General features: G+C 45.1%; 1 protein-coding gene across 14 annotated transcripts in view; it reads left to right on the forward strand.

The window, feature by feature from the left end:
• Nucleotides 1-25,332, forward strand: part of Vti1a (vesicle transport through interaction with t-SNAREs 1A) — a 311,432-nt gene that overhangs the window by 169,554 nt on the left and 116,546 nt on the right. For 9 of the 14 annotated variants that reach the window (XM_017318251.2, XM_030250990.1, XM_006527192.4 and 6 more), the window contains 2 exons: nt 12,928-12,998; nt 13,660-13,721. In XM_017318251.2, the coding sequence (XP_017173740.1) occupies nt 12,928-12,998; nt 13,660-13,721 (133 nt within the window). Of the gene's footprint in view, nt 1-12,927; nt 12,999-13,659; nt 13,733-16,743; nt 17,088-25,332 lie in introns of those variants that run through there. The other 5 variants (XM_006527191.3, NM_001360431.1, NM_001293686.1 and 2 more) reach the window with 3 other exon arrangements.

Genomic DNA, 25,332 nt, shown 5'->3' on the forward strand with positions numbered 1-25,332 from the left:
GGCCAAAGAAGAATGTGTGTCGGATTATGTAGCTCACGTTGTCCAATAATACAGACTGAATCATTCTCCACATCAGCAAATGCTGTTTTTAATTAAGAAAGGGCAATACGGTGGTAGCTTTGGGTGAGACAACCTAAGAATTGTGAATCTCATTCTTAAAATTAACTTCAGTAAACAATATGAAAACACTTCTTGTTCCCTAGGTGCTCTTTTTTTTTAATTTTTCATTGTAAGGATGTGGTGTGTGTGTGTGTGTGTGTGTGTGTGTGTGTGTGTACAAGCACACTTGCATGCACATGGGTGATAGAAAGGCTGAAGGTAAAAAAATCAAATGTTGGCTTCCTCAGTTTCTCTGCACTCTGCTGAGACTGAACCCAGAGCTCACTGACTGGACAGAGTAGCCACTCTGGGAAGTGAACTCTAGGGACCTTCTTGCCTCCACAGAGCACCTCTGCACCTGCATCCATACTGGGGTTACAGACGGAGACTGCACACCTGCTCTTATATGCGTGCCGGGGAACTGAATTCCGCTTCTCTGGCTCCAATAGCGAGCACATTACAACTGAGCCTTGTCCCAGCCCCTTTCTTATCTCTTGAGTAAATCTAACCAGTACCAAAGACTTTAAACGATGTCTGGATTAGAGCTACCTGTAATGAGCTAGAGAGTTGAAGAATTGAGTCCAGGAAGCCTCAACAAAGAGTTTACCATGGTTTATGTAAAGTTATCCCACTGCTTGGGATGCCCGATTTAGTCACCCTAATGTAAGATCCTCACAACTCCGCAGGGTCTCACAGGTGATTCAACTGCACAGTACCAGATGAGGCCCTTTCCTGTGACCTTCAAACCTCAGCCTTGTCAGGCTTTTGAAGCAAGTAGATGCAGAAAATCCAAGATGAAGACATTCCTTGGAAGCTAAGAAGTGAAGGGTTGACAAATTAGCAATTGTCAAGTTCCTGTTGTCAACTGAGAAAAAATACCAGGTACCATAAGTCCAGAATAGCAGAGAGGTCCTGTCCCCAGGGACAACTGTGGTCAATTGAAGTCAATTGTCTGCAGCATTTTAAGGAGTTTGTTCCGGGGTACTGTGATCGATTGGTGATGTCTGCCAGGCATTTGGAGTTGAGAAGTGATAGTTTGTATGGCGATGCAATGCTGACCTTATTCTCAGAAGCAGTAATACCCTGGTGGGAAGGTAAAGAAGCTGACTCATCCCTCAATGTTGGCTTTCAAGCAGTGGTCGTTTGTCTGATTTGTAAGCCACATTTCATTCCAGTCTTCTCACTTCCTTAGCCTTCTCTTCTCCTGTCTGACAGACACCATGTCCTGGCTGGTGCTCTTCAGTGTTTATCATCCTGTAGGCCAATGCTTTGTGTTTCTTCATGCTGGAGTTCAGCTACATTAATATATAAGATGTGCCTTCTGCTGCACCGTTGTCTTTCTTTCTTCAGACTTGACAACTTCTCCCCCTTGTTTAGACCACACGTGCTTCTTCCTCTCACTTCAGTCGGAGGAGCTGCTTGCTTTCTGTGTGTATTTTAACTTATAAACCCTTACGTAAGCATTTCTCCAGTTGGAGTGAAAAATAGAAACTGTATTTGAAAACTATTATTTTACATGATAAATGTGGATAACTGTGTCTAGATATGTAATGCACATTATATAATGGTGATTTCAAGTTGAGTAGCAAATGTTTTGTATAATCAAAAATATACCCATAACCCCTTTATCTCACACTGAGAGGAAGTCAACATGGGTCAAAACATATAGCATAAGAACTAAAGAGCCATGAGAGATGGCTCAGCAGTAAAGAGCACTGATTGCTCTGCCAGAGGACCAGGTTCAAATCCCAACACCCACATGGGATCTCGCAACTGTCTGTAACGCCAAGATCTGATACCCTCACACAGACAAGCAGACAAAACACCAATGCATAGAAAATAAAAGCAAATAGTTTTCTTTTAAAATTCTTAAAGGGGAAAAATCTAAACTATAAAACTCTCAGAAGAAAATGGAGAGGCAGATCTTGAAATCCTGATGGTGGCAGCGAACCCCTGACTATGATGCCCACAATACAGACAACAAACAGAAAGGGAGACAAATTGGACTGTGTCCAATTTAGAAGACAGCAGAAGAAGAAAAAGTGTTCACACAAAACACATCTGATAAGGGTCTAGTTTCTAGAATATATATAATAAGTAACTCTTACCATTCGAGAATAAGAAGACAACACAGAGCCTTAAATGGACTTGTAGACCTACAAATCACATCAGAAGGTCCTTGACTACCTCCATCAGGAATGCTCAGGAAGCCCCCCTCCCACTTCCCCCTCCCCAGGCTGGAGCGTAATCACATTTGTGCCAAGGCCCAAAGAGGAATTGGAGCTCCTCTGTGTTGCTGGTCACATAATAAAATGATATAGCTGTTAAGCAAACAATTTTCCAAACCTCGAGACATTAAACACTGAATTGCTGCATAATCCTGCAGTCTACTTGTAGGCCCATAACTGGAAGACCCAACAGCAAATTCTCCGATGATCACGCATGTGTGAGCACACACACACACACACACACACACACACACGAACATGTTGTTGGTCCTTGCCTGCTGCCTACCTCACTCACTTCCCCATTTGTCTTGTTTTCTGAGATGGGGTCTCTTGAGGAACCTGGAGCTTGTCTGCTGTCTGGCAGCAAGGCCCTGGCTTCCCAGGGCTGGGGTCATAGCTGTGTGCTGTCAGGCCCGGCTTCTTACACTGTGGTGGAGATCTCAGCGCATCCTCGTGTTTGCAGAGCAAGTGCTTTCTTCACTGAGCCTTCTCCTCTCTTCCCCGCTGCTTCTTCTCCTGCCACGATGAACAGGAGGGTGGAAGGGTCAATCGGGGAACTCTACTGTAGCTATTTTTGCCGGTGGGAGAATCCATTCCTTGTTTCTTTCTTAACAAAAATATGTTCACCCCAAAAAGTTCAGGTTGAATCCTGTTCCTTCCAGAGTGTTCTGCTTGATGTATAATTTGCAGGAAACAGAAAGTTAGGGTTTATCAATGGCGTGCTGTAATTCTTTGGTGGGAATGATGGGGTGGGTCCTAGAGAATGTGGCTGACTCTGTGGCCAACGTTGTGGCATAGGCTTGTCTTGGATAGTCAGTGCTTGTATTGTATGTGTTAGGCTATAATAAATATTGAATAGAGGAATTCTGATGCTTCCCTTTATTATTTCTTAAGTTTTCAAAAAATAGTATTCATGTACAAGTCAGAAAATACAGTAACAGGTTTATACAGTAAGTCCAAAATTTGTATAACAAACAACAAACTGCTGAATGTTCATAAACTCCTAAGAAATAATAAAATATTCAAAGTTTGGCCGAAGAAAATCTCAAGATTATTAAGATAACAATCTCATGTTGGTCTGTAAGCTGAATTTTATAAAAATTCAGACCTTGGATTTTTCTTTTTTTTTATTGGATATTTTCTTTATTTACATTTCAAATGTTATCACCTTTCCTGGTTCCCCCCACCTCCCGGAAACCCCCTATCTCATCCTACCTCCTCCTGCTTCTATGAGGGTGTTCCTCCACGCACCCACCCACTCCCACCTCCCCTCCCTCTATTCCCCTACACTGGGGCATCTTTTGAGCCTTCATAGGACCAACGGCCTCTTCTCCCATTGATGCCTGACAAGGCCATCCTCTGCTACATATGCAGCTGGAGCCATGTGTACTCCTTAGTGGATGGCTTAGTCCCTGGGAGCTGTAGGGGGTCTGTTAGGTTGATATTATTGTTCTTCCTATGGGGTTGCAAACCCCTTCAACTCCTTCAGTCTTTTCTCTAACTCCTCTATTGGGGATCCTGCACTTAGTCCAATGGTTGACTCCACCTCTGTATTTATAAGGCTCTGGCAGGGTCTCTCAGGAGATAGCCATATCAGGCACCTTTCAGCATTTACTTCTTGGCATCCACAATAGTGTCTGAGTTTGGTAACTGTATATGGAATGAATCCCCAGGTGGCCTTTCCTTCAGTCTCTGCTCAATACTTTATCTCCACATTTGCTCCTATGAGTATTTTGTTCCCCTTCTAAGAAGGACTGAAACACCCACACTTTGATCTTCCTTCTTCTTGAACATCTGATAGAGGGCTAATATCCAATATATACAAAGAATTCAAGAAGTCAGACTCCTAAGAAACAAATAACCCTATTAAAAAATGGGGTGCAGAGCTAAACAAAGAACTTTCAGTTGAGGAATATTGAATGGCCAAGAAGCACCAAAAGAAATGTTCAACATCCTTAGCCATCAGGGAAATGGAAAGCAAAGCAACCCCAAGATTCCACCTCACACCAGTCAGAATGGCTAAGATCAAAAACTCAGGTGACAGCAGATGCTGTCGAAGATGTGGAGAAAGAGGAACACTCCACAATTGCTGGTGGGATTGCAAGCTGGTACAACTCTGGAAATCGGTCTGGTGGTTCCTCAGAAAATTGGACATAGTAACTACCTGAGGATCCAGCTATACCACTCCTGGGCATATACCCAGAAGATGCTCCAACATGTAATAAGGACACATGCTCCACTATGTTCATAGCAGCCTTATTTATAATAGCCAGAAGCTGGAAAGAACCCAGATGTCCTCATCAGAGGAGTGGATACAGAAAATGTGGTACATTTATACAAGGGAGTACTTCTCAACTATTATTAAAAACGATGACTTCATGAAATTCTTAGTCAAATGGATGGAACTAGAAAATATCATCCTGAGTGAGGTAACCCGATTACAAAAGAGCACACATGTTATGCACTCACTGATAAGTGGATATTAGCCCAGAAGCTCAGAATACCCAAGAGACAATTCACAGACCACATGAAGCTTTCCTTCATTTTTAACTGCAAAGCTCACTGACCCAGCAGTCAGAGACTTGGGATATGTTTACAACCCGTTCAGTAACTAACACTGTGATCCAGGTGATGTCCCCCACCCCCCCCACCCCCCCCCACCATCCGCAACAAGCGCACCCTTCGGCATCTCCTCTGTTCATTTCTGCAATTAAAAAGAAAGCTGAATTTTTTTTCTAAAATATTTGATTCTGTTATAAGTATATAGAAGATAACTCGGATATATATATTCCAAATTCACACATTTCTGGAACACCCTCATGCCTTGGCCTGCCTTCTGTGGGGCCACACACACTGAGAGGGTAAGCCAGGGCGTTGTCTCTGAGGAGCTTTCTGGTGCAGTGGGAAGTGGCACAAGCCCCAGATCCTCTTAGCCAAGCAGGGAGCACAGAAGAAGAAAGCGATATGGGGAGGAGGTAGCAAGCTGGTCCTGTCCAGGCTCCTCTCTCAGGGCAGCCCTACTCAGTCCTAGTTCGGGTCCGTGAGTAACATGGAGAGTCCGAGTTGCCTGATAGTTCACATTTCCAAAGAAGCTGAAAGTCTCTTTCTTTTCCCCTTATACACTCTACAGTTAAAATTTTCGTTGATGGGGGAGATAGCTCAGTGGGCAAAGCACTGAAATGTGGTCTTGAGTTCAGATCTCCAGGACCCACGAAAAGCTAGGAATGGCCGTGTACGTCATTAGTCCCAGCATTCTTGGGCGAGAAAGGAAGCAAGACAGGAAAACCCTCCAGCTCAGGACTAGCTAGTTTGACGTGCACAGTGGCAAAGCAGAGACCCTGTGTCAAGAAGTGTGGAAGGTGAGAGCTGATGCCTGCCGGAGATTGCCCTCTGACCTCTGCATACCTGCTGTGGGATGTGCATGCTCCTTCATACACACAGACTCACACATGCCTTGTTGTAGCACCAGTCAGTTGGAAAAATGCTTAAACTGCTATTTGATTTAAAAAGAAAGCGTGTGCTCGCGGGGCAGCCACTTCTTGAGTAAACAGATGGTTAGACTCGGACGTAAGCAGTGGCAGAAATGTGTTCGGGGTCACTGGAGTACAGGAAGTGATTGACTCAGCCCACAGTGATCTCTAAAAAGGCCTTCTAATTACTTTGCAGTCAATTGTCAGGTACTTTCGCAGCTCTCTAGGGTTTTTTGTTTTGTTCTGGTCTATTGGGGTTTGTTGGGTGGGTTTTTTTTTTTCTTCTTCTTCTTCTTCTTTTTTGTTTTTAGAATGAGTAATTCATTCACCCTGGAAAGCTGGATGACACTGAACACACTAAGTAAACACATGTTGGGTGAATTCCACACGTGAGCCTTTGGAATGTTTTGACAGCTTCCCATTCAGGTTTTCTGTCCTCATCTCCTGCCTTTTGTGTACTTTATTGAATTGCAAGAAGAAGGAGTGTCCTTCCTGCTGTCCTGGTCCGGCTTCACAGAATGGAGCCCATTCACTCTGATTTTTGAATGGAGCTGTAATTAACATTGTTGCTTTTGTTTAACAACCTCAATTTACATAGTACCTGCTCATTCCAGTGCATAGTTATTGGGAGGACAGCTCCACTGACTGATGTCTCTGGGCCCTGGGAATAGTATCTGTTAATTATCTGCCGGAAACCAGTAACTAAGGGGAGGTTCTGCTACTATGACTTTGATAAAAGTAACACTAATGATTTTTTTTTAATTGCTTAATGATAGACGTGGTCACCCTAAAGCAAAGTAGAATACACGCTCAGCTGCTGTAGAGGGAATGCTCAAACGCAATTGCCTTTAAATCGGCGTGTGTGAGTATGCACACATGCCCGTGAACACACACATGTACTTGCTTTACACACTGGCTTGCTGTTTCTCTAGGCGTGCATCCTGCATCCTGTATCCGTGGCCTTGACTCTGCATAAGCAACAGATTGCTTGTGCACCGTACCAAGAAACGGGCCCTGTGTCTGGAGCTGTTCTTTCCTAATAGTTCAGAGTCAGATCATGCAGTCTGACCTCATTTTACTTCACAGGAAACTGCTCTCAGAGAAGTGTTTCCCTAAAGCTAACCCAAGAGAAATACTTCTTTTGGGATGGGTGTTAAAGCCAGCGGACGGGCAGAGGGAGGTCGGTCTGGAGAAGGCGTGTCCATGCAGTAACCATGCAGTGCCACAGTCGTCACCGTGCACCTGTAACCTTTGAGCACTTGAAGCCTGAATAATGCCACCGAGGAACTGAATATTTAATTTAATCAATTTATATCATCCATCTGTCTTTTCAGTTTTGCCTTAGACTAAGAAACACAAGAAACACAATTTCCATCCCTAAATTAGATTTAACACATAACCAAAGAGCTCGTGGGGAGTACAGCTCTTCCTTTGTTCTCCAGGACCCCTCACAGATACCCAGCATCTGTGGAGTGCTCGTGGGGTATAGAATATGGTTCGGTGCTCACGTATGACCTGCACATACCCCTCTCTTTACTTCTGGTCATCTCTGTCTGCCTAATAGCCCTTGATACAGCATGAATGCTATGGCAGGGGCCGGGGAGGGGGGGTGTCACAGTGTATCATTTAGGGGACTATGACTAGAAAGGGGCTGGACAGGTGCAAGGTCAATACAAATGCAACTCCGTCTGAGGACTTTGCAACTTCAGGTTCAGACCCTGAGCGCCTCTCCCTGCCTCTTTGGCTGCCTCCCTGTCTTACGTACTTGGCAGTGTAAGTATTGCCTCTGCATATGCTTTTATGCTGTTATTTTATTTTCAACAGTCCATTGTTTTGGAGGAACACAATGGGGAAAATATTTTCTCTTTATACATGGTTTTACCATCTCTGGTGCTCATCATTCTTTTCTACAAATCCTAGTTTCCATCTGGTACCACTTTGGTTCAGTCTAAAGAACTGTCTCTAACAATTTCCATAACTTACCCAGACTGGTCTACACAGTGAGTTCCTGGCTAGCCAGGGCTATACAGTGAGGCCCTGTTCCCCTCCTCCCCCCAAAATGGGAGAAAGGTAGGGAGGAAGGAGACAAGGAGAGAGGGAGAGAGGGACGGAAGAAAATAATGTTTAGGACTTAGTCAAGTGCTTACTGTAGAGGCGTAAGGACCTGAGGTCAGATGCCCAGCCTCCACGTGGGACTAGGCATTGTGGCAGGCACCTGGAGTCTTATTGCTAGGGAGGTGAAGACAGGAGGGTCTGGCCACCTTGCAAGCCCCAGGCTCAGCCCCACCCTCACCCCACCCCTCCCACCGCCCCCCCCCCCCCCGTGTCAAAAGTAGGATGGCGAACTGAGGAAGACACTGAAGTCAACCTCTTGTTCTGTGCACACGTGCACATGTGCACATGCACGCAAATGCCTCACTTTACATTTGAAGGACATTTTTACTAGGGTGTTTTGGGTTTTTTCCTGTTTCAGCACTTTGGAATATTATTCTATTTTCTTCATTTTTTTTATGACAAAACTTTAACCTTCATCCTTCTGAGTGGCCTCCAGGGAGTTCGTGCCCGCCCGTGCGCGTGTTCGTACTCGCGTGCGTTTGCGTTCCCTCTAGATATCTTCATTTCCCTTTAGTTTTGAGAAACTAAACTGTTTCTATAACAACTGGTTATAGTTTCTATAAATTTACCTTCCTCTAATTAGTTCAACTTCTTTGATCTATAGTTGATTTTTAAAAATACAAGTTGAGAAGTTTGGGCTATTATTTCTTTCATTTTCTCTACTCTCTGTTTTGGAAGAGCCATCTAACGATGTCCATAGAGGCCTCTGCTAACATCTGACAGTATGGATGCTGTGCTGTGTGTTTTTGTTACCTTCACTCACCCAGTTTGGATCACTCTGGTAACCTACAGTTAAGGTCCTTCCTTCCTACTCAAGCATCTCACGTTTGCACTCTACTCGAATAAGCTCAGTCGCTGTTTCTTCACGTGCTGGAATTCCATTGTGCCCCTTAGAGTTTCCTCTTACCTCCTAAAGACCCATTTCTTCTCCATTCACCTCCAAAACTCTGTCTGGTAACCCTGTCAGCTGACTAAGGTCTGTTGGAGCGCTTGTATCCGTGACATTTTCTCTGAACTCTTCTCTCTTTCCTGCCTTTTGCATGTCTTGTACATGAAGCTGTATGGGTTCTGGTGTGGAAATTGCTGAGTGTGCTTGCCTCTTCAGCATCATGCTGTGCTGTGCCTGGACCATGGCTCAGTTAGAGTCTTCCAGAAACCAAGCTGAGGGGCTGCTGAGCTGCAGGCTTTATCTGTGGCTGCGAGATTCCTGACCTGTGCTGCCGATGCAGCTTTAAGAGACAAGATGGCTCTCCAGGCATGGTGGTGTGCACCTGTAATCACAGCTCTGAGGGGCTGAGCATGGGTTAAGCTGTAGTTTCAGGTGTGTTGTGGCCACACCAAGACAGGCTTGTCTCTAATAGTGTGTTGAATACAAGCAATATAAGGAAATGTGGGAATTCTCTTTCAGTCTGGCCTCCTTCATTGTTTCTTTCTTGGTGCATATAAGTATTGAGGGAGAATTATCAGATCAAGCAGCTTAAACTGCTGTGTAGTGCTCAGCTATGCCATGTGCTGTGCTCTGAAAGTCTGTGTGGTCATGCAATCTGCCTGGTTTCCCTCCTGTCCATAGCAGCAGTACTCAGAGTAAGCAATTTACCCTAGCGAGGAGTTACTCACACTCTCCTGTACGAAAGAAAGGCTTAGATCTCTAGAACTCATCAAAGCTTTACTGCATCTCCTGTACTTGTCTTCCTTCCAGAAGGTTAGCAATTCTTGTGTCTGGTTTTTCTTCTTTCCCTGGAGGTTGTCCTGAATTCGAGCACTTCCTCCATCTCAGTAGAAGCCAAAGCCCCTCATGTCTTAAGTCTCAAATGACGAGAGATGGTTAAAAAGAAAAAAAGAAAAAGAAAACCAAAACAAACAAACAAACAAACAAACCCTGTCTTTATGTAAACCACCTTCCCTGAGTCAGGAACTCTAAAGAGTCTTCAGTACTGAGTGTAACCCTTAAGTCTGGGGCACAGGACCAGACCCATTGTCCAAGGACACATTCCAAATGACAGAGAGACAGATCTGGAAGGCTGTGTTCACCCCTCTAACTGCAGCTTTCCAAAACAGCATGCTGTCTCCCCCATGTTAGACTCAGTAGCCAGAAGTTTCCCAGTCACCTGTCCCGAATTGAGATTGTTGGTATAAATACCATGCAGTCACCGACTGTGCAGTCTCTCTCTCCAGTCCGTGAAGCACGCGTTTCACCATAGCTGGAGACAGCTCTGCTGCGCGTTTCTGTACATACGTGCCCACAGATGTAAGTAACAGCTGGGGCATTGTGGATGCCTCTCACTGCTCCTGGATTGCTAGTGGAGTTTTCAAGTGTCAGGAAATAACCTTGTCTCCTCTGGGCAATTGAAAGAAGACTTTAACTGGCTTCCTTCACTTTTAAAAATAATTTTCTGGAAACCACATCCTTAACGAAGGTTGTAAAAATAAAGTTAAGTACAGTTGTGCTTGGGAATAATCAGTACCTTCTGGAGAATGTACGGCTCATAGCATAATGGCTCAAATTGAAAAATATATATATATATTGAACTTATCAGATGGAACATACTGTGCTGAATTAGATCCGAGGCACCGTTTTCTTCAGCTACATTTGTAGCGTGATGTTAACTTGAGTCACGCCTAACTGTTCCTGGAGAATATTCTGATTCATCCCTTTCTGAAGTTCAGATCTAGTTTCTTCCATGGGCTCACTTGTGTTTGCCTCATGATGGATGAACACAGCCTGTCAAATGTTTTTATCACTTCATGAAGGAAGAGACATGATGCTCTCTGAGATAGGCACTGCTCCGTCCAGATCTTATCTACAAGGAGATGCCAGGCTGGTCCTGCAGGAAGCGTCTTGCTGGATTTGTGGTTACCTATTTCCTTCTTAGTTCCGACCAGAGACAGGAAAGCATTGAATGCCTATTGTATACTCTGCAAAGGGATGAAGAGGAGACGCAGTGCTGCCAAAGGCCCCTCGCAAGGGCCGTGGCCTGACTCCATGATTGATTCTGAGTAATTGTAAAGACAATTCATTTTACATGTCTGAGAGCTGTATTCCCGGGATGAGTCCCAGGACCTCTGTGGAGAGGATGGAAGGACAGGAAGGAAGTCTTCCTTCCAGGAATTCATTCATCACGTTGTGCTGACATGCAGAGCTGCAGCATGCCGAAATCGGTTTTATTGTGTGCTTCCCATTGTTTCCTAACCTCAAGATGTTTAATGGTCAGAACGATGCTATTTATGAAGTGTACATGTCTTAAACTGCACCGTAAGTGCATTGCAGCTGTTCATACCAAAGACCTCAAGACAATTTAAGGAACTAAGGAGTGTAGACGTGGCATGTCACAGTTGCCATGGTTTCAGGTCTGTGCACTTGAATTCTTTCTTTCAAATAATATTTATTAGCTTTATTTTATGTGTGCAACTATTCTGTCCGTATGCAAGTCTGTGCACCACATGCAAGCCGGGTGCCTTCAGATTCATGGGACAGGTTACAGATAGACAGCTGTGCTGGAAGCAAATGACTGTGTTAAAAGCAATCTCCTCTGGTTTGCTTTGTTTGACACACAAGTTTTGCTCTCTTTGTGTCTGTTTTGTCCATAAGAGTTATCATTTCTAATCTACCTGCCTGGAATTTTCTCTACTGATGTATTAAAATATAAGCTAGCAGCTAAGAAATCACATCCCACCCAGGAAGCAAGGAGTTTGTGGGTGTGGCTTATGACTCCAGGAACATCCCTGACTCTTGACCTCCTAGTCCACTCGTTGCTTGAGTAGAGGACTATAGATCAGTTCAGAGTGGAGTTTTCCCCTGGAGAACCTGGTGGGCTCGAGGCTCCTACACCTGCTTTCCAGCATCACCTTCTCCAGGGCTGTGCGGAAGAGCCTGAGCAGGAACTGGAAACCTTGCTGGGACTTAATCTTTTTTTAATCTCATTCTTTCATTTCTTCCATAAATACTGACTGAGGTGTTAGACACAGTATCAGAAACCTCTTCCATTTGAAATCATGTATTCTTATATGGTCTGCTTTGATAGGAAGTATTAGTGTTTTCCTGAAATAATGATTTGTGGTGCTCATAATGTACCATAGAGTAACGTGCAGAACATGAGCTAGGAAGGCGTTCTCGGGCATGACGGGGTGACGGGTGCGTGTGCAGCAGTGCATCCGAGCATTGTTCTGGCACCCGATCCTGATGAAGGCAAGTCCAAGTTCTTTCTCCGTAAGATAGGCACCTCCTGGTGACAGCGAATGAGACTGGGGGAAGGAAATCATTCAAAAAGCTGTCTATACGTAAGATCAGGTCTTACGTAGTGTTTGTTAAATATCTGTAGTCACAGCAGAGCCTGCCAAGGGCCATCCGAGCATCTGAGACATGGTGACAGGGGAAATCCCCGTTGCAGGCAGCAGCATGGCTTTAACAAACGCTAAGTGGTGTTTGGGTCTAAGAATTTGGAAGTTGAACTGTCCCTCACCTGATTTGACTCAAGAATCTACAGCAGCGAATAGAACATAAAAGGGCTCTTGCCTCCAGGAGAAAATGCTGGAGGTGAGAAAAGTTAAGAGTCCCATGCATTGAAATCACAGTTTTTCTAAATGGATATCGACTTACATTGGTAAGCAGTGCCGTAAGGGAGAACAGGACCCCTCCGAGTTACTCTCAGAGTGTAAAATCCAAGGCTGTACTCCTCCGTGATGAAGTACTTAATCATTACACCTAGGCCCTCCATCTTGCTAGGAATTTCCTGGAGTGGCCTTGGACAAGTCGCATTACCCCTAAGTCATTGATGCCACATGGGCTACAGTCTGCTTGTTGGATTTTTTTAAATCGCACCCAGTCATCCACAAGATGGGAAATTTATCAGATACTGTATTTTTCAAATACATTAGTTAAAACATATCTGGTATGTAAGGCACACCCCTTTATTTGGTTCTATATCTGTGATCGTCCTAGTACTTTGGGGGGTATATTGAGTGCTCTCCATGCACCCCAAGGTGCCATTCTTTACATTTTCTCTTCTTTTCCATAGAGCAAATCGGCCAAGAGATGTTGGAAAACCTGAGTCATGACAGAGAAAAGATACAGCGGGCACGTGACCGAGTGAGTATACATCATCCCGCCATTTACACGTTCATAAATGAGAAGGCATGGATAAGAGGCTGTTGGGACGGACACAAGACAGTGACAGCATAGCCATGAGGATGTGTGTGTAAGGACAGTCAGGTAGGTAGGTGGCCATGTGGAAGAAGAGAAAGCAAGGGCTTGGGATGAAGGGAAAAGCAGCTGGCTCTCTCCTCATCTCCGAAGGCCCCCAAGTAAATATTTAAATAACTCTGTGACTACAGAAAGGAAGCCACTGGGGGAGAGTTTGGAGTGTATCAATCTTTCAAAGAACAGAGATTTTGTTCTGAAACTGGCCCTCACCTTCCTCGGCTTCATTCAGTTTCCATTTCTACTTTTAAGACTGTGCATACTCATATTAAAAATTAATCACCACAGGTATGGTGAGCCCTGTCTGTGTGTGAGGCACTCGTTTTTAAATCTGGCTCAAGCATCCACCGTCAAGCTCCTGGAAGCCCTCCTAGAGCTCTTTAGTCTCTGGAGCTGAGAGTCTGTGTGTGTGTGTGTGTGTGTGTGTGTGTGTGTGTGTGTGTGTGTGTCACTGCTTGGCTTTCTCCTGTGGAGCTGTGACCCTTCAGCAGATGCCTGAGAATCATCTAACTCCATTTTCCTCTGCTTCCACCATGCTGCCCTCACGCAGCTCCGGGACGCAGATGCAAACCTGGGGAAGAGCTCTCGGATTCTGACGGGGATGCTGCGAAGGTAAGAGCCAGGTAGGGAGCGATCGTCTGTTTCCCTCTCTTCTTAACTGTGTTTTCTTCCTTCCCTGGGGCTGAGCCAGCTGCTGGGATCCCGCCTCTCCCTCCTTGGCTGGGTCAACACCCTCTCCAAATAACAGAGCACTGATGTTAACCCTTTCTTGTCAGAGACATATAATGGGTTACTCAGATTAGAGACAAGCTTGAGCTGAGGGGCCTACCTCAAGCTATGGAAAAAATTAGGGTTAGACAAGAAGCATTTTTTTATAGCCTGAGGAAGGCCCATGGCAAGAGCATGCCGACTTTCCTCTCACTTCTGACGGCGGAAGTGCGGGCCTGCCATCACCCGGAGAACACTAGGTACCGGTTCTGCTCTTTGTTTCATTGCTGAGAAGGCTGCTTGGGAAACAGTGTGGTGACTCAGGTCGATACTTAACATTGATAAGAATGCCGCAGGTATCAGAGTAAGCTCAATCCATTGGGCCCACAACAAATATTTTAAGCACTGCTTGTGTAACTAAGCTTTGGTTGATGGAAAATATTCGGATAATTTAAAATGGTAAATGAATAAAGATAGGTCATAGCCTAAGTCTGTTCCGCTCTTACTTTACACCAATGCTCTGAAGAGTAAAAGGATGGTTTACCATGGTCATGCGAGCGTGGAACTCTGAGTGGCTAGGTGGACGCGGAGTGTTGTGAGGGAGCGGAGGAATAGCCAACCCTTCTTTTCAGACAGCTGTATGGCACAGCTGAAGCCCTCTCTGCTTGTTGTACATCCATGTATAGCAACATGCTAAAGCTGTTTGCAATGCTAAAGGTTCACGGTGTAAGACCCAAATAAGTGTAGAATTGTTACTTGTTGGGGCTGATGTGATTTCTCCATGACACCATCAGTGGTGAACCTGCAGTTCCCAGCGTGATACCAACCGAGCTGCTTCCCACCCTTTCCTTTCGCTGGAAGCACCATCCCAACTCAGACAAAAACCTGCAGGGCCCTGCTTTAAGAGCAGTGCATAAGTGACCTAAGAAAGACTAAGAGTCCAAAGAGAAGAGCACTAGCAACTGAAGGAATGCATCAGTGCCTAGAGACAATAAAAAGAAAGAAAGCTGTGCCTCCTGCTTCCCTTGGAGGCCCCTGCGATATGAGCTGTAACGAGCCTTCTGCATATGTCTCCATTTTGTCAAATCTCATTAAAGAGTCCTCCTGCTTTCTGTCGATTGAGCTGTCCAGAAATCATTCATCATTTTTAGTGTAAAAAAAAAATCATGTGGTTATTTAAATAATATCATATTAATGTTAAAGTTCAGCTGTCACTTCATGGTATGGCTTAATCAGATGTAGCATTTAGGAAAAATAGTTTATTCTGGCTCTTCGTGGCTTTCAGGTTGGCAGATTCAAATAAGGATTTATGGCTTTCTAAACCCATGTGCTTCTGCCCATGTTTCTGCTTGATGTACCTCACCCTTGGTACAGGACAGTGCAGACAGTTGTCTCAACAGATAGAGCATCCTTTCATATGGTGTTTGAATAAATTTGCAAGTCATTTAGAGCGGGTAGGAGCACCAACAATCTGCACCCATTGGGCTTTCTGGAGGGGAATCACACCCCCAAGGTGGCTTCCTGAGGGCTGCCAGCTACTTGGGCTTCCCTTTGTAAGCAAATGCAGCTCTCCACTTTGTCACCTCCTTTTGGAATGTGTCCTTTCTCAACCTCTCAGTCATGACCCCTTTGAGGGTAACATATCAGATATCCTATATATCAGATATTTATGCTATAATTCATAATAGTAGCAAAATCACAGATATGAAGCATAAAAGTATATAATTTAATGGTGGGGGGGGGGGAGTAAGTCTCTCAGGATATGGGCCCAGTGGTCATTTGCGGACCACAGTCTTTCTACCTCAGGCCCTTGCTGATTGATGTCTGTCCTCCCTCCCATCCCCCGGTTCACATCGCAGTCGCTGCCCAGCACCGAGGGAGGGAATTGCAGAACCCACCCTGGACACTCCTTGTCCACACTAACACTGCACATCACAGCCACATCGAGTAGCAACAGGTGCTTGTGACTGAGGGGGGAGGCTGGTATTAAACCCTGGGCTCACAGTTCATCTTCACAGATGTGTGAAGGAAGAGAATGTCTTTGATCATGCATTTACCTATGAATGAATAAACCCATTAATTTTTAATATGGTAAATTCTGTGAAACAAACACAAATACAAACCAGAGAATTCTAATAAAGAAAAGTTCCTGGTTGCTTCAATTTTTGTTTTTAAAATTGTACAATGAACAGAGATGACAGGGCATCATCCATAATCGGTGCCAGGTTGCTTAGCAATGGCTAATCAATCAGTCATGAAGTCAGGAGGACCCATGTTCATCTTTACCAAAGTCTGTACCTGTGTCTACTTAGTCATATATGAGAGCGACCAAATAGTAAGCGGCGTTTATAGGACCCGGAGCCTCTGACCCACCCCACCCATGCCTCCCGGTCTTCTGTTAGCTTCCTTCCTCCCTTGTGTACCTCTCTTTCCTCTCCCCTCTCCCCTGCTTACTCGTGTCTTCAGTAAATATTTAATGTCTGTGTGAGCCCAGGGACCAGGAAATACAAACACATCTTTCTTTGCTTTTATGGTGCTTCAGTGTACAGAGAATATGTACACCATAGAAATTAACTCATTCTCAGGGAAAGTGCTTCAGCCCTCCACCTCTGACTCTTCCTTGCAGATTCCCAAGAGACTCCAGAAGCACCAACAGCCAGAAAAAGATAAATTAGGGAAATAGAATATGGTGTGTTTAATCATAAACTAAAAATGTTATGCAGAAAAGGATTGCCATGTCTCGTTTAGTGAACTAGCAACTGGTCCAGTCAAACAGAAACTTTCTTTCATGTAGCTACACCGTCTTGTCAAAGGAAGAAAAGAAGGGAGAAAACTGTTCCATTCAGAATTATAATAGTAAAACATGACATCAGAGTGAAGCCATAGCTGATTCCTGGAAAGTCATTTTTCTTCTCTCTTGACATAGATGGAAAGCTACCTCGGGACAGCCTGTTCGTTTCCTGGCCTCTAGACAGACTTTAAATAAAGTGGATTCAGATAACAATGAAAATAGCCACAAAACAAATAGCCATTCATGTGATAACTGGGGCCGAGGAATGGATTTCTCATTGAGCCTCACAAAATTCCATCATTGTAATTGGTTTTTCTCAGGTGGGTATCACTGGGGGCCCAGGTGTTTCTTCCTGTGTGTAAACGCCATGTGCGTGCTAGCAAGCATGTATGTTTTATGCATCTTACTAGAAATCCTTTCTTTTCTTTTTTAACTTGGATTCTTTTTGCTGTTACTGTTGTTTTTCAGGACAGGGTTTCTCTGTGTAGCCCTGGCTGTCCTAGTACTCACTCTGTAGACCAGGCTGGCCTTGAACTGAAAGATCTGTCTCCCTCTGCCTTCTGAGTGCTGGAATTAAAGGCGTGTGCCACCACCACCTGTATCTGGGATTCTTATCATATCAAATACTGGTGAGAATCAATAATAATATGAGATTTTTCAGGACTTTTATTTAAAAAGAAAGGAAGTTATGATTCTGTTTCTTTTACCTCTGAAGAAGTAGATAATAATTCATAACTTGTCATTACTAAAATCTTTTCAAGAAAAACCTGTATTCCTATAGAATGTAGCAGAAGTGTAGTCTGGGAGCTCCTTTAGCGTGAAGTTGGAAGACATGTTACAACTGTAATTGCCAGCTGCATCATCTGTGCGAGTGTCTGGGTTACAGCAGGAAGTAGCTTCCATTTGATGAGCTCAGTGTCATAGACTTTGACAATGGCTGCCATACATACAATCAGAGTGCTCCCATTAACAGTGAGCTCTGTCTCCCAGTGGCTTATAGGACCTCCTTTCACAGGGCCTTGGCAGTGCATCTTCTACAGCTGACCTATGAAAGACCAAAGGACTATTGCAAATGCAGGGGCCCTGCAGCACTGTTTGTCATATATTGCTGAGTGTGCCTGTCAAGTGACATGAGCCCGGGGAACACCAGCACCTATCCTTACAATCACAGTTTATGTCTACACATTGTCTGCTTGTGTAGGTAAAATGACAGACAAAACCGCCAACGTGCAGGCAGACAATTCGTAAGGGTAGGTGTGAGATCAGTCTACTGCAGACACTTGGTTTTCAGAGCAGACAGACTTATTTTACATAGGCCATGGCTAGATGTTTATGCTGCTGTAGAAGGTGACTCTTCCTTGACCTTAGTCCACAGCAAACCCTGTGCTGTGTTCTCGGCGATCTTGTCGTATCTGAGACTCAGCAGGGCTTTCAGGGCAGTAAGGGAGGGGCCGTGGGAATGTGCTCCTGGGTCTCGCGCACCAGAGGAGCCGCTTCTCCCGAGTGGATCCCTCTCTTCTCTCTCACTGTCACCCTCCATTCCCTAAGTGGTGACAGGTGTACCCTGACATGGACAGGATCTCAAGTGTTTCAGCCTGGAGTTTCTCCAGCGCCCCCCCCCCCCCAACTGTTCCTCCTCCAACTAAAAGCACTGCACTGCTGCTCATTCTCAGGCTTCGAGGTGGGACCTGGGCTAGGTGCATGCAGCCACCAGAAGGGGACGCTTCTGTCTTGGCCCAGTTTGTGACTAAATGTCCTGCTCATCACTTGGATTGCTGCCTCTGTCTTGTGGCCTCTTCAAGGCCAAAACGGTAGTGTTGCCAGCAAGTTAAAGAATAACTTTGTTTCCCTAGTCAGATTCTTCTAATAACCTCTTGTGTACTGGGCCAGGCCCAGGATTCACATTAAAGGGTCATTTCAGACCAACCTAGGGGGAAAGACATTGCCTCAATAGACAAGCAACAACAACCAAAAAGTAAACATAAAAATAAAATAAAATAGCCAGGCTCTTGCTCTGAGATCACTCACCGATACACCAAGGCTGCCACTCCTGACTAGCTCTCACAGAGCGAGCCCTCATGCGTATCTGCCCCTGTATTGTACTCCATGCCTGAGACCTGATTTAGCCCTAAACCACCTGGCATTGTCGTGCAGGAGAGAGGAGAGTTCCTAAGGCCATCAGCAAGGAGAAGATCCAGGCTTTAAAGCCAGCTGGTTCCTCCGAGCCAACTCCAGGAGGTTCCTGATGACAAGTTCTGCCTCAGAACAGTTCTCAGTGGCCAGTGACAGAGGGAGAACAAACCGGCCTGACGTCACAGCGCCGAGTTCCACTGCTCTGTGACCTTATATGAGTTCCGCTGCTCTGTGACCTTATATGAGTCCGTTTCTTCTGTGAAACAACTGCACACTAAACAAATCCTTTGAGTGATGACACTTTTAACATAAATTGAAAAATGAACACTTGAATAATCTATGTGGTCAACTGTCCCTCTGTTCCTTGTGGCCTCAACAGTCCCTCCTAGTTAGTGGGTACAGTGCTAGCAGGTGTAAGGTCTTTGGCCAGTGTAGACTTACCTCACCTTCAGAATGACTCAAGGGCATATTTTCATTCTCCTTTTAAGAAATACATCGAAGGGCGTGGTAGCACAGGCCTTTAATCCCAGTCCTCAGGGTGCAGATAGACCTCAGTGAGTTTGATGGCAACGTGCTCTACTGGCAAGGTGCAGGCCAGCCAAGACTATATAATAAGACCCTGGAGAGAGAGGGGTGTGGAGGGGAAGAGAGACTGAGAGAACTGGTTGCTGGTTGACCAGTTGATGAATATCAGCATGCAGACCTGCAGTACCTGGATCCCTCTGTGGCCCACCAGTGTACACAGTGGGCAGACTATATGTAGTGGTTGTATTAAAAGCATAGAATAAGCCCCACTAGGTCCTGCTCTTGGGGTACACTGGAGCCCCAATGTGCCAAAGTAGTCTCTTCCTGGTGTGCTCCTGGAGTGCCTTTAGGGTTGGAGCCGATTAAAAACCCACAGTGCGCAGCAGAGGCACCCGTGCTCTCTCTTCCCGCCAGTGCTTGGCAAATATCATGGTAAGAAAATGTTATTTTTGCGTCTAGTGCTGCATCACCTGGGGCCTTATCCTCGCTGGAGAAAACAGTTCCAGTTTTGTTTAATTATTAAAAACGACATTCTGCGTAGGCGTGTGCAGAAGAGTTAGGCTGTGGGCTCAGTCGGCTGCTTGCTAGTATTAACCTCTTGCCAGAATCTTCTCCGTGCCTCGATTTCCTCTCTTATAAAGTAGGGATTGCGATAGCCTCTGCCTCGTAGACGATGACAGTTAGACGAGACAATGCATGTAACAGTGCCTGTGACTTATAAGGGTCTCAGTAAACGTGTGGTATTTCCATTTCCATCAGTGCTTTGAGGGGAAAAAAACCTTGAGAGCATTTGCTGACATTAGAGAGTTATTTAAGAGGGTTTTCGTAGGTGTGTACATTTTAACTTGACAGTTTACGCTCACAAAAGGTTTTTAGAAAATTATGAATTAGTAGTGATAAAAATAAAAATCCTGTGATCCTTTCCTGATACCCCTCTTTCTCTCCCTTTTTGTAGGCCCTCAGCTGCCACAGTGCTAAACTCCCCTAGAGTACCCAGGCTTCTGCAGAGCTAAGCACCTGCAAGCAGTTGATTTTTCTCTCTCTCATGGAGGAAGCCCCCACCCCACTCCTTCCCTGTACCTCTTTCCCGCCTCTTTTATATGTTAATGTATGATTGGCCAATTTGTCCTCCACAATTCGCAGTGAGCAGTCTCCTGCTGGAGGAAGGCACCTCAACCCCACAAAATTGTTCCTGCGTAGCATCATCTCCAAGATGCCAGTGAGCTCCGACCTGCGGACCAGGTCCTGCTCCTGTGCATGATAATCATCCACAGCACGAGGTACACTCATCCTTGCAGAGCTGGCTCTGCCTTTGCCATTCATACTGGTCAGGATGCTCTGAGTATAAGTGACAGAAACACCGACCAGACTGGCCACACACACACACACACGCACACACGCACACGCACACGCACACTTCAGGCCGAGGAGAGATTTGACCTTAGCTACCCTGTAGTTAAAGGCTCAGATGATGCCATTAGTCCTGAGCCTTGCTCCTGGACACCCACACCTCTCTGGTGAGGGGTCTGCCACTCTGTGGGAGCCAAGTCTTGCCACCTTCTTTATTTTCTCTGTGACACTCAATGAGAAGAGCTATGTATGTGGTTTATGTGGGGTGGGGTGCTGGGTGTCCTTAATCCCATCTGAGGTGACAGCGTGGAGTCGCACTGGCTCTTATTGGCTCTAGTCAGATAAGTCATATACGTGATGTGATGTTCCAGAAAAGGGCTCCTGTTCTGAGGACAGACACAAGACTGAGCACATCGAACTCAAGAGAACAGGCTGGCAGAGTCACAGACCTTACCTTCCTCTTACTCCAAGGGAGCAGCCATCTTTCCTCATCCGGCCCAGGTCCCACCCACATGGCCCTGCTGTATCCTTCAGTGCTGTGGACTTCCCAGAAGACCCTAGCATCCTCTTGTGTCACGTGACTGTGTGTCTGTTACTAGCACTTGTATCTCAGTTCTCGGCTAGACCCTTTTTCTCCCACTCCCTCCCTCCTTACAGTATGATACAGCCAGCCGCAGTAAGCAAGGGAGAAAACAAAACTGAATGAGAAAACACCAGACCAAGAGCGACAGGACTCAGCCGGTGTGGGCCTCCACCAGACGCAAGCGCAGAGTCACACACAGGTTAAAACATGCACACTTGAAGCAAAACAGGACAGAGGTGGGCCGTTGGTAACCAGATGTCTACTGGGGAGTACCCATGTGCTGGTGACCTGAGGAGGGGGCTTTTCTGGAAGAGAGCCCTGTCTTCCCCTCTTGACTCCTAGCCTCTGGGGGCTAGGGTCTCCCTCATACTCCACATGGGGCCATGGCCCTCCGCAACAGGCCTCACTCATCACCTCTGGAAGGATGAGTGGGACTAGCTACAAAGTTCTATGGCAGTTCCCATGGGTGCAGTGTAGTTGAAACCATGCACGCTTTGACGTCTTGCACTCTGGCCACAAGGAAGCTTGCTAGCTCAGAGCCACACTCTGTCCCCTTATCACAATAGAAAGGCAGCTTCTACTTCTTCTCCATTGTGAGCCACAATTTGACCTGTTTCTTGAATTACCTTTCTCTTACGCCATTCCTTTCTCTCCACGCGCGTGCCGTTCTTTAATGCGATGGCATGATGGGGGCACTTTACCTTCACCGCCAGTGAATGCCTTCTTTGAACGCAGCCTTGAGCTGTTAACTCTACACAAGATGCTCTAGGCCTCCCTTATAAACAAGTAGTGGAGCCACCCCACCCCCCCCCCACAAATGGCTATTTATTAACATATACCATCACCGAAGAACATCTTAAAATTCCTGGCTCCTGCTTTCCCACTGCTGCCTGCTCCATTGTGGGTCAGGGAGGCTTTTCGCACCTGTTTCGTTTACTGCTGGAGGTGGGGACAACTTCATAAACCCAGGGTGAGAGTGTCTCCTTCACACACACACACACACACACACACACCTTCTGCTGCCACCACTGTCGCCTCCACAGCCACCACCATGTTTTTCTGATTGAACACTCGCACTGTAGATCAGCGCATTCACACATCAGTTCTAAAAGGCTCGCTGTGTTAGGAGACGGCACAAAGCCAGCTCAGTTACAGCCCATGCTCAGCGCAGGTGGCCAGGCCTCGCCGCCACCCAGATCAAAAGTCAGACGACTGCGAAGCTGCTTTTCAAAGTGCAGTGGGGAGACAAGGCGAGGTTTATCTGCACGGACAAGAGCGAGTTATAGATATACATCTCAAATGCGCGCACAAGGCAGGGTTTCATAACCCCAGGGTAAAGGGACCTAACACGGACAGTTTTAAGGGCAGCTCTGCCTAGTTCTATTTTCTTTTTATATAATTTTTTTTCCTTAAAATTACTATCTTACTGTGAGGCAATTGATAATTATTATTTATGCTTTGCTGCCATTCTTAAAGTAGCTAAGAATCTTTGAAAACCACCTTTAGGGCAGGAAATGGCTCCTTTTCATGGCTGCCTTTTAGTTTCTCAGCAGCATTTAAAGACAGATTCCTATTTATACCACACAAGCAGGTTTGTCTGTTGTAAACAAAGTTAAGTGCTGGAAACTGTGCCTTCCCAGAAATGGTTTCCAGGGAAGCCATAATAAGAAACAACTGTGGGTCACTGGAGACGCTGCCATCTAGGTATTAAGAAAGAATTCTTTGCTTTTCTAGGAAAGAAAAAAAAAAAGCAACGCAGTTTGTTAAGAAACACGTTTAATATCCAAAAATGAAATTAACATGTTTCTTAAGTTACAGACTTTGAGGTTGCGATTCTTCATTTTAAATTGTCTCTGACATTGCTTGACAAGATGGCAGCAAGCGTGAAAGGAGGAGCAGCCTCCCCCCCACAAAGGTCTTTATAAAAGATTTTGAAGAAAAAAAAAAACAAAACAAAACAAAAAACAAAAACTAAACCAAAAACAAAAAAACACAAAAACAAAAAACAAACTTATTTGGCAAAGTTATGTTAAAAAAAAAAAAAAGAAAAGAAAAGAAAAAAAAAAAAAAGCTTTAGACCTGGCATGTGAATATCAATGGAAAATGCTAGGATGGTAAATTAGAGTCCAGTTTAAAGAGGGTTGGCATGGCCTGACCCTGGGGGAGAAGAGTTTTCTGTGTGCTGTTACACTTCACCTAGGGCTAAGCCCTCAACCCCCCCACCCCCACGCTCTGCTCCTTAATAGTTTTACGATGTGGGGAAATCCTGAGGACATATTCATCTCCAGTTAGTTAGAGGCATCTGAACAAGGTCCGAACATGCCCTGGTTTAAAAAAAAAAAAAGCTCTCTGTCTCAAGCCCTAAGGAGGTGGTTCCTCTCTTTGGCTGGCTTCCCTGAGTCTCTGAACCACTGGACTTTTCTGAGTGTGTGTGTGTGTGTGTGTGTGTGTGTGTGTGTGTGTGTGTAAGTTTCATCTAAACTTCCATATTTTCAAAATAGTCCAAAACCAAGTCCTCGAGGCACCTGGGTGCTGGCTTAGTACCATGTAGTCGCTCTGATACCTGCACTGTTTTTGGAGTGTGCGGGGTAAGGGGGGCTCCTGTGTTGATTCTGTCAGAATAGTTCACTGTTTCTCTGCATATGCTTGTGAAATCAGGTCACTGCCAGGAAGACGTCTGCAAGGGCCATCACGACCGTTAAAATGCACCGGGACTGTAGTTAACCAGGGCTCTGCATGGCTTCATCCCAGGCAATCTTCATCAAACTAAACTGATACCATTATTACGTCTATATTCTGAGTCAGATACTTGAGAGTGGGTAATTTTATGAAGAATAGACACATATTTGGTTTATGGCTCTTGAAGCTCATGTTTGAAGAACATGCCATTTACTCCTGTTCAGCCTCTGTAGGGGCTCACTTACAAATCCCGCCAACATGAGGGTACGCTTCCAACTCATAGACCTCTGGGAACACATTCAGATCATAGCTGTTACAGACATCGACGCCTACAGAAACCGAGTCTGATCCAAGTCCTCCCACCAAGAGGGGACAAAACTTGGGCCAGCAGCCAAACTAACCATGTTACTCGCGGTGTCCGCTGTAGTAGTATATTCAGCATCCACTTCAACACAAAGATCAGTCTTTTCCTGGAGGTTCACTCAGAATCATGTCCCCAGGAGACCCAGTATCTGACTTTCAAGGTTTTGTGTAAATGGGATGTGCCTGGGATGTGTGTGCGATGTATATGGGCTATACACATGATGTACTTGGGATATATACATGATGTACATGGGATATACACATGATGTACATGGGATATACACATGATGTACTTGGGATATACACATGATGTACATGGGATATACACATGATGTACTTGGGATATACACATGATGTACATGGGATATACAAATGATGTACTTGGGATATACACATGATGTACTTGGGATATACACATGATGTACTTGGAATATACACATGATATACCTGAGTGCAGTTCATAGTACCTTGATTTACCTAGTGTGTGAGAGATCAAGGAAGAGACAGATACCTGGGACAGGAAAAGAACACCTCTTGTCCCTGAGTAGGCAAATGAGACTCCACAAAGAAAGTGGCAGATGACCACCTGGCTTGAGAGTCACAGCTTCATTCCCAGTCGCATAGGGAGCACACCAGCTCTTTTTTTATGGCAGGGCACTTAGGAAACTAACAGCTCATCTATTCACAAAGCTAGCATGCCAAGCTTCAGTGTAACCTGCACCTTAAACTTAACTTGCTAAGGAGACTTTAATTGTGGCAGAATTTAAGGTTTCCTCCAAGAGGACAGCTTGGAGTCTCTTAAGTAATTCTAATTGTTAGGAAAAAGAAAACCTCGTGTGTCAGAAAAATACTAAGAAGTTTCGTATGTCTAACTAAAGTTACATATTTAAAGAATTTCCTGGCCTTTGAAATAATACTGCATATTGACCATATGTAATGTGTGTGTGATTCATGAGGAGATACGAAGGACATTGGCAGAATTGGCGTGGATTTGTTTTATTATGTTATATTGTCAATTTGGTAAGTATATCACTTAAATTGCTGAATTTCTCCATATATTCCAATTAAATATTTCTTATTGGATGGCCATA

Source organism: Mus musculus, chromosome 19, assembly GCF_000001635.26.
Source record: "Mus musculus strain C57BL/6J chromosome 19, GRCm38.p6 C57BL/6J".
Taxonomy (NCBI): domain Eukaryota; kingdom Metazoa; phylum Chordata; class Mammalia; order Rodentia; family Muridae; genus Mus; species Mus musculus.